The 19,737-nt window shown below is 43.7% G+C and overlaps 1 protein-coding gene across 2 annotated transcripts in view; it reads right to left on the bottom strand.

Moving 5' to 3' along the window:
* ptch1 (patched 1) overlaps positions 1-16,382 on the bottom strand; it is an 80,528-nt gene extending 64,146 nt beyond the window's left edge. The window contains exons 1-2 of one of the 2 annotated variants that reach the window (XM_036980081.2): positions 16,155-16,382; positions 11,047-11,239 (exon numbers count right to left, since the gene is read on the bottom strand). In XM_036980081.2, the coding sequence (XP_036835976.2) occupies positions 11,047-11,239; positions 16,155-16,157 (196 nt within the window). In that variant the 5' untranslated portion in view covers positions 16,158-16,382. Of the gene's footprint in view, positions 1-11,046; positions 11,240-12,435; positions 13,448-16,154 lie in introns of those variants that run through there. The other variant, XM_036980080.2, reaches the window with a different exon arrangement.
* Positions 16,383-19,737: the final 3,355 nt, after the last annotated feature.

Raw genomic sequence — 19,737 nt, 5'->3', positions numbered from 1 at the left:
TGGCCCCTGCTCTCATAATTATGCTAATCACCTGTCCAGCCCTGCAGCCCCTCCAATGGGTGTATTTAGCAGTCGGCTAGCTCCCAATGCAGCCTTCCCTGGGCCCGAGGTGTACATTCACACACTCGCGCAGCCCTCAATGGGCAGATTCTTCCACATTACTGCCTGCATTCAGCTCCCTCTCCCCTGAAGAAACCCTATTCAAGTCCACTGGATTTGAGTGAGGAAAGAAGAAGAAATAAGGCGAGGAAAGTGGGAGTGTGTGTGTGTGTGTGTGTGTATGTTCCACCCAAAATACTCAAGAGGTCGAGCTAAATGATATATCAATTGGTGTGAGAGAAGAAAAGCGAGCTAGAGATAATATTTTTTGAATTTTGAGATGGAAGGTGGAATAATACTGCCTTTCTTTGTCACACACACGTACACCTGTACACACACACACACACACACACACACACACACACACATGTGTTTGTGTTTCTCTATCTAATGCAGAAGAATGAGCTCCCCAGCACACATTAAAAAACAGCCTGATCACGAGAAATAGACAGAGATTCTGGACGTGTGAAAACAGCCTGATCACTAGAAATAGACAGAGATTCTGGACATGTGAAAACAGCCTGATCACGAGAAATAGACAGAGATTCTGGACGTTTGAAAACAGCCTGATCACTAGAAATAGACAGAGATTCTGGACGTGTGAAAACAGCCTGATCACGAGAAATAGACAGAGATTCTGGACGTTTGAAAACAGCCTGATCACTAGAAATAGACAGAGATTCTGGACGTGTGAAAACAGCCTGATCACTAGAAATAGACAGATTCTGGACGTGTGAAAACAGCCTGATCACTAGAAATAGACAGGGATTCTGGATGTGTGAAAACAGCCTGATCACTAGAAATAGACAGAGATTCTGGACGTGTGAAAACAGCCTGATCACGAGAAATAGACAGAGATTCTGGACGTGTGAAAACAGCCTGATCACGAGAAATAGACAGAGATTCTGGACGTGTGAAAACAGCCTGATCACGAGAAATAGACAGGGATTCTGGACGTGTGAAAACAGCCTGATCACGAGAAATAGACAGAGATTCTGGACGTGTGAAAACAGCCTGATCACGAGAAATAGACAGAGATTCTGGACGTGTGAAAACAGCCTGATCACTAGAAATAGACAGATTCTGGACGTGTGAAAACAGCCTGATCACGAGAAATAGACAGAGATTCTGGACGTGTGAAAACAGCCTGATCACGAGAAATAGACAGAGATTCTGGACGTGTGAAAACAGCCTGATCACGAGAAATAGACAGAGATTCTGGACGTGTGAAAACAGCCTGATCACGAGAAATAGACAGAGATTCTGGAGCTCATGTAAAAAAAAAACACAACCCACTGCAAAACACACGACTATACTACAATTCAGCTCAATCAAACCGTGCTTTCATAAATAGTGCATCCTTGTGTCATGATTAACAGCCTGTGACATAGATGTAATAAGTACATAATAAAGTTGATAAGATGACTATAAGCGCACCTTGTAGTACTAATACACATGGCAACATGACATGTTGTTTCGTATGTTCTTATTCCAACAGCATATCCCAGCACTTTGTCTGTCTATCTCTCTGTGTGTGTGTGTGTGTGCCTGTCTTCCTGTCCGTCCGTCCTGCCGTATGATTGGCCCAGAACCCAACCATAACAGACCACGACATGACTGGGAGCAGTCAATCTGAGCCAGCCATCTCTCTGTCATTTCCTGGTAAGATGGACTCCTGATTCCAGGTATCCCACAATCACACATTCCAGTGGACCCCACAGTACAGCAGCCTGCAGTACAAGCTAGGCCAGGGGAGGGGACAGTTCCCCACTAAGTCACAGGTGTTCCACCTCCTCACACTAACTGCTGGGATGGGTTTCTGCCAAGGTGGGTATTTGTCACAATGTAATTGTCCCACGGAACAGTAGCATCTCAGAGGACCTTGAGGGAAGTTGTGTTTGTGAGCGGTTGTTTCTGGGAGAGGATGTGTGTACGGAGTTTGTCGACGGAACACGGGAGCGCGTGGTAGGAAAATCAAAGAATATTGCCATAATATTCGCAGACACACACACAGCTCAATCGCCTGCCAGTTTCAAACTTCGACCCAAGTCCCAAGTCCCTGTACCGCTGGCCCTGGAGCCAAAACACAAACACACTGCCGCTACTATTCTCCATCTCCGGACCTCCCCCTATCCCGCCCCTCTGTCCGCCAGCACTGGGAGGGAGGGGAAGGAGTGGGAGGGGGGAGAGGAAAGAGGAGGAGGAAGGGAGGGTGGACCACCGTGACTGTCATGGCAGGGCTGTGTGTTTACATTGCTGTGCCTCACTCTGCAATACATCTGGCATTCTGGGGCCACTCTCCCCTGCCAGAGGGGAAGGGGGGGGGAGGAAAGAGACCTATTCGGCCGAGAGGAAAGAAGGGGGAGCTGGGGGGGAGTTTTGGAGGAGTCTCTTGCGGTCGGTCATTCGCAGAGCTCTGGTTTTTGAATAAGAGAGTCTGAAAGAATGCAGAATGTAAACACAGCGCTTGGAAGCATCTCAGGAGGTGGTTTGTGAATGGGAGACCGTCCATTTCTACGACGCACACACACATTCTACGACACACACACACACACACTCTAGAGTTATAACTTTCAAAACATTTTTAACCTTTATTTCGCCAAATACGTCATTGGGAATAAACACTAATAATGACTTTTAAAAACGTTAAAAACGTTTAAAAACAGAGCCATAACTCAGTGCACACTAACACAGCCATGGTGTTTTCCAAACACTAAATCCTTCTCCAGTTCGCCTGCACATTTCATCAACAAGTTTAACACAACATGTTGGAATGTTATTCTACTGGCGGCTTAATCCTGTTTGGAGTCAACTGATAAACACAAAGAAATTGGAGCCCACTTGTTTTTCTGTGTGTGTGTGTGTGTGTGTGTGTGTGTGTGTGTGTGTGTGTGTGTGTGTGTGCACGCGCACATGCACATTTGCATATACGTAATGCGTATATTTCAGGCGCTGTGCAATTAGGCTACAATGTGTGCTTGTGTCCACATTTGTGAATATTTGATTGCTGGTGTCTGCAAAATGAGAGGGAATAGAATGTGCGGGAAAAGTCTAGGATGGCAGAGGGAGGGTAAAAGAACTAGCCCGCAGTGCCATTCCCATTTAACTAGCTCCTCAATCACTCAGAGGCAAAACCGAGGGGACCAGGCGCGCGCGTGTGTTCCTATACACATCAAAACGAGGACAATTCAATCAAGGAGACCATCAACACCATTCTCTCACCAGAGAGAAGAAGACACATTCCCTTTCTTTCCTCTTTGTTGTTGTGGAAATGGTCACACTATGCTGTTTACTCTCTGCATCTATGCCATATCACTGGGTCTACCTTTAACAGCCAAAATTGGCCTTTTACCAGACCCAAATAAGTAATTACAGTCCTCTGCCTCTAGGAGCACAACAACAAGCTAACCACGTATTATTTGTCGTGAGGGCAACGGGCACGCAAACATTTTGCTGTGCTTCAAGTCATGTTGCTGCACAGCCTCCTTAACCAAAGGCATGGCAACTTTTCCAGAATGAGAACACACACACACACACACACACCAACACTTAGGCGGGTGATTCCATTCATGAAACCAGTTTTAACCACGGCAGTAGCAAATTGAGTTAATCAACCATAATGCATCTGCAACAATCAACTATCATTCTGAATACTAGTTTATGGCACAGTGACTTATTTTAAATACATTTGACATTTTTGCCTGAATTTTGTACATTTTCAACCCAAATTCTCATTATTATCGGGTCATTTTATAAAATGTAATGTTTTGCTGTGGGTGGTCCATAAACTGTATGCTCGTTGAAGTTTACATTAAACTAGAATATTTTTAGGTCCGTTTCGGTAACGATAACCCTAATTCCGGAAATGACAATAAGTTCATTCTAATGTATAGTCAATGGGTGTGCTGTGCAGGTAACTTTAATGATTTACTAGGACCACTGCTTACACCTACTGTATAGATTTTTTTGTTGTAAAACATCAGTTATTTGATCAAGCAGGGATTGTTAAGAAATATGGGTGTACAAACCCCATTTAATTGACTTAAAGCCGCAATCTGTAGTTTGTGTTTGAGCAAAGAGCCACTTAAAGTTGGATATCCCCTATTTTGAGACTTGTACCTGTTTAAGCAATTACCAAATACTGTTGTTTGGTCCATTTTCCACATATTTACATACTTTAACATTATAGGCATATCATGTCATGCCATTTGCCCACAGGACACCATTCCATTTAGAAAATACATCTAAACTACATTAGAACCACACATATCCGCTTCGTAATACACCCACGTTACATGGAAAGACCATTCTTAAGTCCACTTTTGACTGTTGAAAATACATGCGCGTACAAGTACTTATACTTAACGGTATGCTAAAACAAAAGGGTATTTAAGTCAACTGCATTAAGATCCACGGTTTTAGTACTACGCAAATCGTTTGGGGTTAACAAATGACACAGCTTGATGTATTGGGTAACTAAAGCTCCATTAGAGCTCAGTAGAGTTTTTCAATGACAAACTATGCAACAGTCACTCCCGAAACATGCATAGTCATCAATAAAAACCTGCGTACCATTACCGTAACGCACTAATATGGATGGTGGCGGCAGGTAGCCTAGCGGTTGGAGCGCCGGACTAGTGATCCCCGAGCTGACAAGGTACAAATGTGGTTCTGCCCCTGAACAAGGCAGTTAACCCACTGTTCCTAGGCCGTCATTGTAAATAAGAATTTGTTCTTAATTAACTGACTTGCCTAGTTAAATAAACGGTTCAATAAAAATAAATAATATTTATGAAATATTTGGAAAAATAAAACATGTACTTTAGTAATTTGGGCTTAATCTGATAGTGTGCCTTTTGATCCAAATATGTTTACATAAAAATAACATATAACATACACAAGTAATTATGACAAAAAACAAGATTCGGAAAAGGTTATGTGTTGAAGCAATGAGATAAATTACGAAATACATTTTAATAATGCACTTTAAAATATATTTGTTTTCAGTGTTATGTTTAACTTAGGCTTTTTCATTAGGTGAGCAATGTTAAAAAAAACTAAAAAACATTTGACATTTATTTGTTTATTACTCTTTTGGGACTTAATGAGAATGAGAATTTATGCGTTGGTAGTTGTGGAAATGGGGTTAAAACGATTCATACCTGATCAATAAACATAACAATAATTACCAAATAGATAAATACAGATCCTAATCTTAGTGATCAAGAGGAATTATGGGGGGGGGGGGGGGGGGGGGTGTATGTATTTTTTCGGTCAAGTGGCAGTTTTGTGAGAATCAACCAGGCCCCGACTAACTGCTGTGAAATAGATGACCAAAGCAGATCCATAAGTGGCACCAGCAGTAGATGGGAGAGAGAGAAACTAGGCTAATAAACATTGATCTACTACAAAATAGAAGTCCGAGTAAATCGGACTGCCCTCTGCTGGAAGGATGGGAGTCAAATAAGACACACACAAAAACACTGTCACGCTCTCAGCGCAATGAACACAGGGACACGCACACGTGCCCGGACACACTGCTAGTACACTCTCAAACTCTCAGCAGACACACACACAAACACTCCCAGACACAGAAAACTACAGGGACTAAATGTGACAGCTGCTGTGGCCTTTTTGTGCCCTTTCTCTTTCTCTTCCTCCTCCTCCCCCCCCCCCCGTCTTTCTCTTTCTCTTCCTCCTATCCCCCCCTCTTTCTCTTTCTCTTCCTCCTCCTATCCCCCCTCTTTCTCTTCCTCCTATCCCCCCCTCTTTTCCTTTCTCTTCCTCCTACCCTCCCTCTTTCTCTTTATCTTCCTCCTATCCCCCCTCTTTCTCTTCCTCCTATCCCCCCTCTTTCTCTTTCTCTTCCTCCTCCTATCCCCCCTCTTTCTCTTTCTCTTCCTCCTATCCCCCCTTTCTCTTCCTCCTCCTATCCCCCTTTCTCTTCCTCCTATCCCCCCTCTTTCTCTTTCTCTTCCTCCTATCCCCCCTCTTTCTCTTTCTCTTCCTCCTATCCCCCCCTCTTTCTCTTCCTCCTCCTATCCCCCCCTCTTTCTCTCTCTCTGCTGTGAGTCCTCACTCTACACCAGGGCCACAGGGTGAGTATCAGGTGAGGTTTTAAATAGTGGCGCCTCCACACACAGACCCCAAGACCCGGAGGGACCAAGCCTGTGGCCCTTGGCCCCAAACTCTGCCCTGCTCTCTTTCTCTGTGTGTGTATCTATGTGTGTGCGTGCATGTGTGTGCGTGTGTGTGTGTGTGTGTGTATGTGTGTGTGTGTGTGTGTGTGTGTGTGTGTGTGTGTGTGTGTGTGTGTGTGTGTGTGTGTGTTAGACAGAGAGGGGGGGGGGGTGGCGTTGGGCTCAGAGGAGGAAGGGTATAAGTAGGAGGAGGAGTGTTGTGCAAGCAGGGGTTAAATTAAGGGGAAACAGATTGGACAATTCAGTGGGTGATAGAGCCCCAAAGTCAGTGACTTCATAGGAGCCCCAGCCTCTGCCCTGCTCTATGGGACCTAGCCCCAGCTTCAGCCCAACCCCCTGCAACTAGGCCTAGTAGCAGCCCTAACTCCATCGGTCTAAACTCCAGGCACAGCCCTATCCACAACTCCAGTCCCATGTACTCAGCCCCAGCCTCAGACCTAACATGCAATGTATTTCCTAAAAAACAGTCCTAATCATACACCACAGCCCCTAACCATAGCCCCAGCCTCTCTGTTAAACCCCAGCCCTAATCACACACCCCAGCCCTAATCACAAACCACAGCCCCTAACCATAGCCCCAGTCTCTGCTAAACCCCAGCCCTAATCACAAACCACAGCCCCTAACCATAGCCCCAGCCTCTCTGCTAAACCCCAGCCCTAATCACAAACCAGAGCCCCTAACCATAGCCCCAGTCTCTCTGCTAAACCCCAGCCCTAATCACAAACCAGAGCCCCTAACCATAGCCCCAGCCTCTGCTAGACCCCAGCCCTAATCACAAACCAGAGCCCCTAACCATAGCCCCAGCCTCTCTGCTAAACCCTAGCCCTAATCACACACCCCAGCCCTAATCACAAACCACAGCCCCTAACCATAGCCCCAGCCTCTCTGCTAAACCCCAGCCCTAATCATACACCACAGCCCCTAACCATAGCCCTAGCCTCTCTGCTAAACCCCAGCCCTAATCACACACCACAGCCCCTAACCATAGCCCCAGCCTCTCTGCTAAACCCCAGTCCTAATCACACACCCCAGCCACTAACCATAGCCCCAGCCTCTCTGCTAAACCCCAGCCCTAATCACACACCCCAGCCCCTAACCATAGCCCCAGTCTCTCTGCTAAACCCCAGCCTTCTCAGCACCCAGCGGCAGCGAGGGAGGGGCCGCTTTACAGGAAGGCCAATGTTGACACCACACTGCCCCTAACCATAGCCCAATACCGTAGTCTCTCCCCTGTCCTCACCCCACAGCTCCATACCATAGCTTCTATAGCTGTAGCACAATTCCTCTCCCAGTGTCAAAGCCCAGCTCCATATACCCCAGCCCTTTCCTCTCCTCTCGCCAGAGAGAGCTAGCGAGGGGCCACTCTACAGGAAGACTAATGTTTACGCCATACTGTTTTAATTAGACTCAGCCGGCGCTGGTATTTTCTTTACAATTTGGCCCGTGTTTGTGTTAACCCAGAATGGGATGGCTCTACTTTCATGCCACGAGGAGGACCGACCAGGGAGTTTTCTTCCTTTTCTCTTCTACTCGGATACGTCTCTGCTAGAGGGAAATTAGTCATCTATTTGATTTAGAAAATCACTAAGGGTTTGGTGATACGAAACACTGCTGATGAATTCGAACAGCCTTGAGAAAGAAGTGTCCTGGCAGCCATATTTGAATAGGAGAGCCCACCACAACACTGTAACCTCCTGTTTAGGCTAGGTCACTTCCTGTCACTACTCTCATCAATGTAAACACGGCCTCGTTTACCTCTACTATGTATAAAGTCTGCATCCTAAATCATCATTTCATCTATAATCCCATTTACATATACTGTATCTATGCATTTTTCCCACCAAGTCAAGAGATCAACCTGTTGCCCCTAAGAGCACCAAAGAGCGGAAAAAAAGCCCACGAAAAAAGCGTTTGAGTGCTTATGCCTGTTGGATGATACAATCACTTCTTCCTACTCTTTCTGCTTTTAGCTGTTTGATTTAACTGTCCATTCCTCAACATTTCTAACAACCACAGCGTTCTGTATCTAAGTGAGAGTGCAGTCCTAGTGCTTATGGGTACTGGGGTAATTATTGTGTGAAGAAAGTCAACCCCAACCAAGGCAGCTGAATGTGATTCTCCTTGAATAAGACAAGCTGCAGTACTAAACTACGGACCTAGCAGGATGAACCCGTACCATGAGCATAGCAGGTGACGAAAGACAGCATGAGATCACCCATGCAACTCCACTCAATTCCGATGAGAGATCTGCTACGGTGTGTCTTAATGGCCAGAGCTCCCCGGTGGGTTCATGGAGAGGTTGCATGCAGAGGAACGGATCCAAATTAAACATCAACAGACGTCCTCTCTCTCTCTCTCTCTCTCTTCTCCTCCTCTCCTCTCCTCATACCTTCCTTTCTCGCCTCCTCTCCTCTCACCTCCTCCTCTCTCCTTCTTTGCTCTCACGTTGATGTTGGGCCACAGTTTCCCCTGTGCTGAGCCGAGCCCCGAACAGCCCTCCACTGACCAGGCAGTACTAATCTATCCCTCAGCTGTGCAGTCTAATCTAAACAAACACATCTCTCCCAACCCGCATCTGGAACCCCTCACGTCTCTATACCTGGGAATAGTGTGTGTGTGGTGTGTGTGTGTGTGTGTGTGTGTGTGTGTGTGTGTGTGTGTGTGTGTGTGTGTGTGTGTGTGTGTGTGTTCTCATGCACTTGTGTGCACATGCAAACCACAGCCATCAGTCATCCCAATAAACTTGGCTAAACTACTTACAGTAGATGACCATGGGTTCTGACACCTTGACACAACGAAAGAATAACATAGGGCAAAGGCGACAGTCACCCTGGAAAAAGCATGCGCTGTGGTGAAGTGGATGTGTTGTTGTCTAGTTGACCTTCTGTTGACAGGTTTGTGTGTGAATCGCCATGGAACTGAGCAACATTAGGATGGGTCCTGGAAAGAAGAAACCACTTGATGTTGTTGTGCTCTATTAACATCCCATTGCTGTAACTACACGTCAGCTAACTTCAGTAGACTATAAGAGTAGGGACGGGATAATGAGAAAAGAAAAGGCATTTGGCCATTGACGTTAAAGGGATTTATTAGACAATCTACTGTTGACAGAATCCACATGCTTTCTAATAACATTCCTTAACCAAATCTTTAGCACACAGTAATAACCTATTGCTGTTTAAAGTAACTGTCCAAGGAAACTCTCACTTTTAAAAGTTAATATTCTGATAACGCAATCCCAAATAACGTTGTTGACTCATCCTATACTCGTATTTGTGGTCAAAGCATAAACAGGAAAAAAACACTTTCAAAAAACCCACTTCAAACTTGCATCTCAAACAGACATTTAAAAAATGCTTGATATTTCCTCATAGAACATGATGTCATGTTGGTTCATTTGCTGATCTGGCCAATCAACGGTCTCCTAGCATGAACATTTTTAATGACTGGTTTACACCCACAACCTTCTGTTGTTGGGGTATGCCCATACCATGCCAAAACACAAAAAATATACATTTTAACATACTTAATTACCACTTTTTCGGAGGAAAACTATTTCATATTCATTATAGGTCATATTTCATTGAAATCTGGAAACCCTAGACAGTTATTTTAAAGTAACATACATCTAGTAGGTTATAGAATACTGCACCAGAAAAAACTTGTCGGAGCTTGAGCGACCTCCAGAGCTGAACTGCTTTGGCATCACAGATGAGCATGCTCTCTGTAAACACTGAAAAACGCTCACACGGGTGGCTATAGAACTGGAACTATGGGAGGGGGTCATTTAAAAAAACAAATCTGTCGGGATGATTCCCTGCTCATTTGAATTTATTTAATTTTCCTTTTTTCTTAAATGTTATTCTATCTGACGGCATATATGTAGCTACACTAATCACAGGCCACCTAAACATATCTAAAGATACTGCCACATATTTGATATAAACAACCATGACCAAAAAGGCAATACGATTTCAATCGTAAATCCCAAGTGTGATCTCTTTCAAACCGCCCACATTTCAAAAGAAAGTGAATTGATGACCTATTCGTGACTCAAATACCACCGTCCTAAACTACTGGAATGCAGATCAAAGGAAGAAAAAACGCGGCCCCTCCCCCTTTCCCCAAAATCACCACCCATACTCAAAGACCCCCTTTCAACAAAAATATACTCTGCATAACTCAGAAGAATAGCATAACCCTGAGTTTCAGATGGTCTACTTTTGTAAACATGCGTTTCTGTCCGCACTCCGCTTTTTTCCTTCAGCCGGAGACAAATCTTTTTGGAAAGTTGAGAGCTGTCCAAAACGGGACCACACACAGTCTCCGAGTTGTGCGCGGATCACATTCAACTGCTGGGGGCAGGCAGACGCACACACACTCACACACTCACAAAATGGCGGCTTTGACAAAATTTCCTTTCTCCAAAACTTCTCATAAACTTAATAACAACTTTTCTTTTAACTTAAAGAAAAATGTTGAGCTACTCTGTGAACATTATTTACGCACATGCAGTGTTAACTCAACATATCCAACGCAACAAAAACCATAACATGAAACGAAATAAAAAATATGTTGAAGTTGTAACCTGGCCCCTTGTCAAACTGCTGCTATATATTCCCCAAGCTTCCCCAAGACCCCCCACCCTCTCCACCCCACCCAACCTTATCCCTTCCCAGACGTTAAACAGGAAAGACGATTCAACATGCAAAATAAAAAGACTAAAATCATAAATACTTTTCTTACCTTCTACCCAGAGTTTCTCCACGTCGGTTTCCAGATTCGCCGCCCGTAAGCCAACAGCGAAAGCTCCGAATATCAAGAGGCCCACAACCAAAAACTTTCCGCAGTTCTTTTGTATGTAACAGCCCAACTTAAACAAGAGTCTCTGAAACTTCGCTCTCAGCCACAGCGGTGCTTTTCTTCCAGTCGCCTTCCCCTGCGACAAGACAAGAGAAAGTCCGCAAAAATATTACTCCCCAAACATCAAAGATGTAGGCCTATCATTATTGATCAATGGGGTGTAGCGTTATGGGAAGAGGACATCACGGTTATCATATCATATAAACCATGTTAATGAACGTGTTATGACATTGGTGTGATTGGTGCAATTTGTCGTTCTAGATCAACACTTCATTTGCGGACTTCTTTCTATAATGCATGAGCTGTTGATATGCAGGCTATCCTTTATAGCCTACTGTATATGTGAAGTGTGTTCAATAGGTACGTCAATGTTAACTGTTCTAAATAAGAACCTCGGAGTTGGCCTGTTTATCTGGCCAAAAGAGGACTTGGTTGGACCTCCTACGTCGAGGGAGGAAATAGACATAAAGTTGGCGAGCCAGCAACGTAAGCAGCGGTTTTGGACGATAGGATAGTCCGTTACTTTTTTGTTTTTACCACACACACAGACAGACGGACAATGATGGGAAAGCGCAGCAAGGCTCGCTGTCAGTGACAAGTTGTAACGCCGATACATTGTATCGAATTATTATAGCAATCCACCAAGGGCTGCACGTGGATTTTTACGCTGCAGCAAAAGCACACACAACACAATTCCATTCCCATTGAGCTACTTGTGTGATCGGAGTGGAGTAGCCATCACCGAGGGAGTGAGGCTACGACAATATTTGTGAACGGGAGAGGGCAGCCACATGGATTTTTGCTTTGGAGAAGAGAACAGTAAAGATAATATCGTACAGACGTCTGGGCAGTTTAAACATATTTTACGACCGTTTCGCAAACACATAGGCCTAAACTTTTATGCACATTTTTTATGTGCAAAAGTAGGGAATAGCCTACATAGTGTTGCCTATGTTGTGCGACCGTTATTGAAACGTTGTAGCCTGTAGTGTAGCCTGCCATTATTGGTAGTTACAATTTATAGACTACAATATGTAGCCTATATTCCCAAAACGGATAAAAATTAGTCTATATGCGAGAAAAGTTAACCATTCTTGAATAGTAAATCACAACATAGGCTACAAGGTATAGCTCTAGTTTACACCATCTCCCCTTACCCTGCCCGTCCCGTAGCTATCCCGTTACCTAGCGACTTGACAAAGTTGGGCGGTTTCACTATATAGTGGAACCATACCCACAGAATTTCACTCAAACGTGTCAAAGAATAAGCACCTCGGATATTTGCTCCAAGGCGAAAGCTGCATCGCAGTAACTTGGTCGCTGCAAATACTCCAAATCCGGCGCTGTTGTGCGATAGTTCCCCCTGTTCCTCCGCGTTATCCTCGGCCGATCGGGGTCCCTGTTTTCCTGCTCGGAGGAGGCATTAGCAGCCGAGGCCATGTTGCGGAGACTTCGCGCTATTACACGTTATAATATTTCCCCGAAAGCGTGTAGTAATGTCCCAAGGCAACAAAGTTTCACTCTCGGTGATCTCACACCCGTAAAGTACTTCATACTCCTGTTGGAGACGGCGAGTCAAAGTCTGCACCTTCCATCCCAACATTTCGTGATCCGGAGGTCTCCACCGCTTCGCACATTCACCGTTTCCCTTCAAAAAAGTTATTTATCTTAAAAGGCAAAGTGGAAACATCGATTCCCATCTACAAAACTGCCGCTTGGAACGTTCGATGGTCGTAGCATTCTGTGTGTTCTATGTGGTCTTCCCTTGGGCCGCGCAACACGGCAAACTCTGAGATTCAATAGATGAGAAAAAAGACCACTCTCCATTTGGAGACAGAGGAGGAGGGGTAAAAGCTAAAGGAATCGAAATCCCGCCTCCAGGGCTGTCAGATGGCCGGAATTTCTCGCATCTGATTGGTTCCAGAAGGGCAAAAATTACTCAGAAAACACGACTATTATTAGCTGCTTAGCAACAGCTCACTAAAGTAGAGCGACCACCCAAGCCGACAACCCTCGTGTGTGCATCGCAAACTTCAGGGGAGCCTTTCAGAAATCCAGCCCTCTTGTGCGTTTGCGCGCAACCAAGACAGGAGCTTGTCGTTTTCAAAAAGGAACTGCATTTCTTGAAGCAGCATTTCTTGAAGAAAACACACTTCCAATGCGAAGTATGCAGCTTGTTTGTCTGACGGGTTTCGAGGAATGTCAGAACTGCAGTTTTTTAACTGAGATTTGTTCCCCAACAGACCTTGATGGTGGTAGCTTGGCCTCAAATTACAGCGGTTCTGGGGGAGGTCCCAAATCTCAGTTCGTCTCAATGTTCCCTAATGACAGTTTAGTGGATAGCCTAACAAATATTATAATAGGCTAAAAATTAAAACCCTTAATCTAATACACATTTAGAAAAACAATAATACATGAACAGTAAAATCATCAATACTATCTACAGTTAGTCTATTAATCTAACATTATATACCTTATTGACACTTTTGTTTTCGCATGTTGCGCATGTAATTGCGCAAAATTGGAAGGCTTACTCTTTCTTGGAATACACTGCACATATTAATAACGCTAATACACTTAGACTATTTAACATGTATAAACACATTTTATATGTCTATTATTGAACTGGATGGTCTTAGGGGTCCTCCGTCTCTCCCTAGCTCTAGCTCTATGCCGTGTGCTGATGCGTAGCCTAAATACATGCCAAACAATGCCCGCTGTCTCAATGTCACTCTGCAGTCACCGCCAGCGAGGAGCTGAGACAAGTGATGTCCTCAGAGATAACGCAAGAGGCGGTAGAAGAGATTACTTGAGAGGTAGGCTAGGTCTAGGTTATGTAATAAATGAATGATAAATGATGGGCCTACGTTGTGTCGACTTCCCTTGCCTAAACAACATGGTAAACGTGCTTTCTAACAGGAATGATCAACATACACTTTTGGTGTTAGCCATGCCCACTTTCAAATAATCAAATACACTTTGAGGATCTTAAAATAGAGTGGATCCTTTCATAAGAAAGTATTTTCATTCAGCAGATAAACAGGCCTAGTGGATGTCATGTGTGCATGCCACTGTCAGATCAAATTACATGTTTTCAATCGTTATATTAACAATGAGTGTCTGATGATTAAAACAACAATTGCTCTTGTGGTTGTGGGCACTGTGTGAACAGTCACAGAAAAAAACGAATGGTTATCTTCATCTTTCAAAATGCATTTCAGGACCTGTATTCACAGTGTCTCAGAAAGGACTTCTGATCCATGATCAGTTTTGCCTTTTAGATCATTATGAATCAGACAGGGGTGCCTGATCCTAGATCAGGACTCCTACTCCGAGGCACTTTGTGATTAGGTATCATGTTGTTAGGTATCATGTGTAATAACATATGTAGGATCTTGATTTGAGCCAGTTTGCTACAGCAGGAAAATAATCCTCCAGCAACAGGAAATATGAATTATTACGTACATTTTAATTTATGGATTTTCTTTGTAGGGGTTGATAAAACATTTTGTTAGGGATAATAAAGTCTGACATTTTAAAGTGGAAATTACAAACTTTAGAAGCCTTTTAAAATCTCGAATACTCTTCAAGTTTGCATTTCCTGCTGGGCAGGAAAATTCTCAACATCAAAAGAGTGATCAAATTAAGATCTACACTTGTATGTAGGAATGCATCACAGTTATTTAATGCAGACATCACACCTGCAAGGATATTGTGTATAATTAACTAGTAACACATTTGACAGATTGTTGCTTGATTCTATTTCATTGTGAAAAGTAAAGACATTGGCATACTCTGTCCCAACCACTTATGTTCTCCAGAATTTGGACCATGCTCACATTATAGCATTGAAGGCCCACTGTATGGGCAAATAGTATGCATGGTTTCTTGCCATCCTGATTGAAATTGGCCACAAACGCTTCATTCAGCATAAGACCAGACATCTTGAATGGATCTCAACTGGTTAAATGGTACACACTATAGCCACACCCTATAGCCGATTATCTCTAGGCTAAATCATAGAGCATTATGCACTTAGACTTAGTGCAGTGGATTTATGCAGCCTAATGGAGGCATTTTACCATTTCACACCATACAGTGACTTGCAGAATTTTTCCATCCGTAATAATGACATGTTGACGAAGTAAGGTAATCATGAAAATATAACTATCCACTCCACAATATTTCCACACATTTAGTAGTCGGATCATATAAGAATTGTATGCCTGTCTTTTATACCTATACAGCATTCTTGTGTGTGTTCAATAAAGATATTTGAAACAGTAGTCGGTTCATATGAGTGACATTTAGGCCTACCTGTCTGTCATGTCAATCGCTTATTGCTGTCTAAATAGGCGCACAGTGACATTGTTCTGACACATTGGTAGATAATTACAAAAAAATAACACACACTACCCACGTCGATAACTGGTTGAATCAACGATGTGTCCACGTCATTAAAAAAAAATGTGTGAGGACGCTGAATCAATGCGGAAAACTGATTGGATTTGCAAAAATCATCAATGGAAGGGAATTCCGTATTTTTTTCACACTACTTTAAACCTAAAACCAATTTTTGTTGATTTCACGTTGAATTCACATTAGTTGACAACTCAACCAAATGGAAACAAAAAATAGACGTTGAACTAACGTCTGTGCCTAGCGGGAAATTAAAATATTAGTGAAAGGAACAATGTCCAAGTTTTAAAGGATTACGTTACTGTATATTACGCATGAAGCGCATCATGGTGCTAGATCAAAAGTCAAATCAAATTTAAAAAATTTGACATTAAAACTAATCGACAGGCAACACATCATTATCTTACACCATACCGCAGTAATCACGATAATACCGTAATTATCTACTGTAACCACTTAGTGGGACAAATATCAATTTCTCAATCTGCGAGTGTTTGCCAAGATCTCACACCTGGGCTGTCAAATCGCTCCTTGGCCACCGCAGCTCGTAGACGTGCCAGCCAGCCACTTACCATATTCTATCCAGGGGAAAACGGTCTGGAGAAACCAATAATATCCGCCTCCGACTCCGACAGTTGTTACTTATGATGAATATGAAAATATTTTCTTTATCATCAGGGGGAAAAAGAGCCAGGCGCGCCGTAATCCTTATCCGACCGTCTTGGTTGCAGGCATTCTGCTAAGTGTTGGAGAGGTTCACAATTACATGCCTGTTTCTATTAACCCACAGCGCCCAGTCCACGTGGGTGGTCCCATTCTCAATAGGCAGGACTCCTGCCTGTCACGTGATTAGCCCAAAACTGTAAAGAAAACAGGCCTGGATGGCTCTCAGCGCCAAAGACTTTCACAGTGACACGTTTCCTATCAAGATGGTTATATAGCTCCACCAAAGCACTGCAGGTTATTGTGGGAAATCTCTCACCTTGCAAAACTGTAAGAAATTGTAAAGATACGCCAGTAAGGAGATTATATCGTAAACATTGGGATGACCTACATTAATATGTGTGTATAGGATGCCAACACCCTCATCCATAGATGCCAACACCCTCATCCATAGATGCCAACTCCCTCATGCATAGATGCCAACACCCTCATCCATAGATGCCAACACCCTCATCCATAGATGCCAACACCCTAATCCATAGATGCCAACTCCCTCATGCATAGATGCCAAGACCCTCATCTATACATGCCAACACCCTAATCCATAGATGCCAACACCCTCATCCATAGATGCCAACACCCTCATCCATACATGCCAACACTCTCATCCATACATGCCAACACTCTCATCCATACATGCCAACACTCTCATCCATACATGCCAACACTCTCATCCATACATGCCAACACTCTCATCCATACATGCCAACACTCTCATCCATACATGCCAACTCCCTCATGCATAGATGCCAACACCCTCATCCATACATGCCAACACCCTCATCCATACATGCCAACACTCTCATCCATACATGCCAACACTCTCATCCATACATGCCAACTCCCTCATGCATAGATGCCAACACCCTCATCCATACATGCCAACACTCTCATCCATACATGCCAACACTCTCATCCATACATGCCAACACTCTCATCCAAGCATGAACATGTTTCTTTTTTATTCAACATCGTGTTCCAATATGTGTCAGATGGAGTAAGTCTCAGGAATACCTAGGGGATAATCTTATTAGTCAACCTTTTCCCTCATGTTAGGGTTAGAGACATCAGTTCTAAGTTGATACTGTTGCAATTTCATGATCAAATAATATCACAATTCAAATCTTGAAGCTTCATTCATCTAATTCAAGTTAAATTCATGACGTTTTCGGCTGAATGAGCTTTAAACCTTCACACCACATTACCAGCACCGTCAAAGAGATGCCATTCCCAAATCTCGATGTCCCTACACTGTTGCTGTGGTATCTTTGAGGTCCTACTGTAAGCGTAAGCATGCAATATGCCCCCCCCCCCCCCCCCCAAATGACAATGTGGAGCAAATAATGTGTTGTTAGTGCTTCTCTCTGCTACACAGAGAGACTAGGGGGAAGACTATCTGTTAGGGGTCATTTTGCAATTGGCCAAGTGTCTCTCAGAATGACTTCATCAACCAATCACATGCTTCAAGCCCTGCGGGGGGATGGCTGGCTCACGGACATTGGACATTTTATATTAGTGCATTCAGTTACTTATGATTTGCAGGTGGATTATACAGTTCTTGACAACATGGTGCGAGCGCATATATATTATTTTGTCAAGCCCAACGCGTTTACGTTGTTGTGGCAGGTCCATTCTCAAATTCCAAATTCAAGTCTCTTGTGAACAATATGAACAAATATGTTTTACAGGTGTTGCTTTCATTCTGAGGCAGAGATACATACAGTGGGGAGAACAAGTATTTGATACACTGCCGATTTTGCAGGTTTTCCTACTTACAAAGCATGTAGAGGTCTGTCATTTTTATCATAGGTACACTTCAACTGTGAGAGACGGAATCTAAAACAAAAATCCAGAAATCACATTGTATGATTTTTAAGTAATTCATTTGCATTTTATTACATGACATAAGTATTTGATCACCTAACAACCAGTATAAATTCCGTCTCTCACAGACCTGTTAGTTTTTCTTTAAGAAGCCCTCCTGTTCTCCACCTGTATTAATTGCACCTGTTTGAACTCGTTACCTGTATAAAAGACACCTGTCCACACACTCAATCAAACAGACTCCAACCTCTCCACAATGGCCAAGACCAGAGAGCTCTGCAAGGACATCAGGGATAAAATTGTAGACATGCACAAGGCTGGGATGGGCTACAATAGGCAAGCAGCTTGGTGAGAAGGCAACAACTGTTGGCGCAATTATTAGAAAATGGAAGAAGTTCAAGATGACGGTCAATCACCCTCAGTCTGGGGCTCCATGCAAGATCTCACCTCGTGGGGCATCAATGATCATGAGGAAGGTGAGGGATCAACCCAGAACTACACGGCAGGACCTGGTCAATGACCTGAAGAGAGCTGGGACCACAGTCTCAAAGAAAACCATTAGTAACACACTACACCGTCATGGATTAAAATCCTGCAGCGCACGCAAGGTCCCCCTGCTCAAGCCAGCGCATGTCCAGGCCCGTCTGAAGTTTGCCAATGACCATCTGGATGATCCAGAGGAGGAATGGGAGAAGGTCATGTGGTCTGATGAGAAAAAAATAGAGCTTTTTGGTCTAAACTCCACTCGCCGTATTTGGAGGAGGAAGAAGGATGAGTACAACCCCAAGAACACCATCCCAAACGTGAAGCATGGAGGTGGAAACATCATTCTTTGGGGATGCTTTTCTGCAAAAGGGACAAGACGACTGCAACGTATTGAGGGGAGGATGGATGGGGCCATGTATCGCAAGATCTTGGCCAACAACCTCCTTCCCTCAGTAAGAGCATTGAAGATGGGTCGTGGCTGGGTCTTCCAGCATGACAACGACCCGAAACACACAGCCAGGGCAACTAAGGAGTGGCTCCGTAAGAAGCATCTCAAGGTCCTGGAGTGGCCTAGCCAGTCTCCAGACCTAAACCCAATAGAAAATCTTTGGAGGGAGCTGAAAGTCCGTATTGCCCAGCGACAGCCCCGAAACCTGAATGATCTGGAGAAGGTCTGTATGGAGGAGTGGGCCAAAATCCCTGCTGCAGTGTTTGCAAACCTGGTCAAGAACTACAGGAAACATATGATCTCTGTAATTGCAAACAAAGGTTTCTGTACCAAATATTAAGTTCTGCTTTTCTGATGTATCAAATACTTATGTCATGCAATAAAATGCAAATTAATTACTTAGAAATCATACAATGTGATTTTCTGGATTTTTGTTTTAAGTTCCGTCTCTCACAGTTGAAGTGTACCTATGATAAAAATGACAGACTGCTTTATGCAGATATGACAGATATGCTTTGTACATAGGAAAACCTGCAAAATCGGCAGTGTATCAAATACTTGTTCTCCCCAATGTACATACAGTATAGCGCCCTCAAACTCTTTCATTTCCAATTCATCTAGCGCCTTTAGTTTGTTGAGAATACTATGGCACTTCCATATTTTCTTCAAATTGC

The sequence above is a fragment of the Oncorhynchus mykiss genome, chromosome 6 (genome assembly GCF_057628025.1).
Source record: "Oncorhynchus mykiss isolate SJ-2025 chromosome 6, ASM5762802v1, whole genome shotgun sequence".
Taxonomy (NCBI): Eukaryota; Metazoa; Chordata; class Actinopteri; order Salmoniformes; family Salmonidae; genus Oncorhynchus; species Oncorhynchus mykiss.
This window is presented reverse-complemented; position numbering and strand designations above follow the sequence as displayed.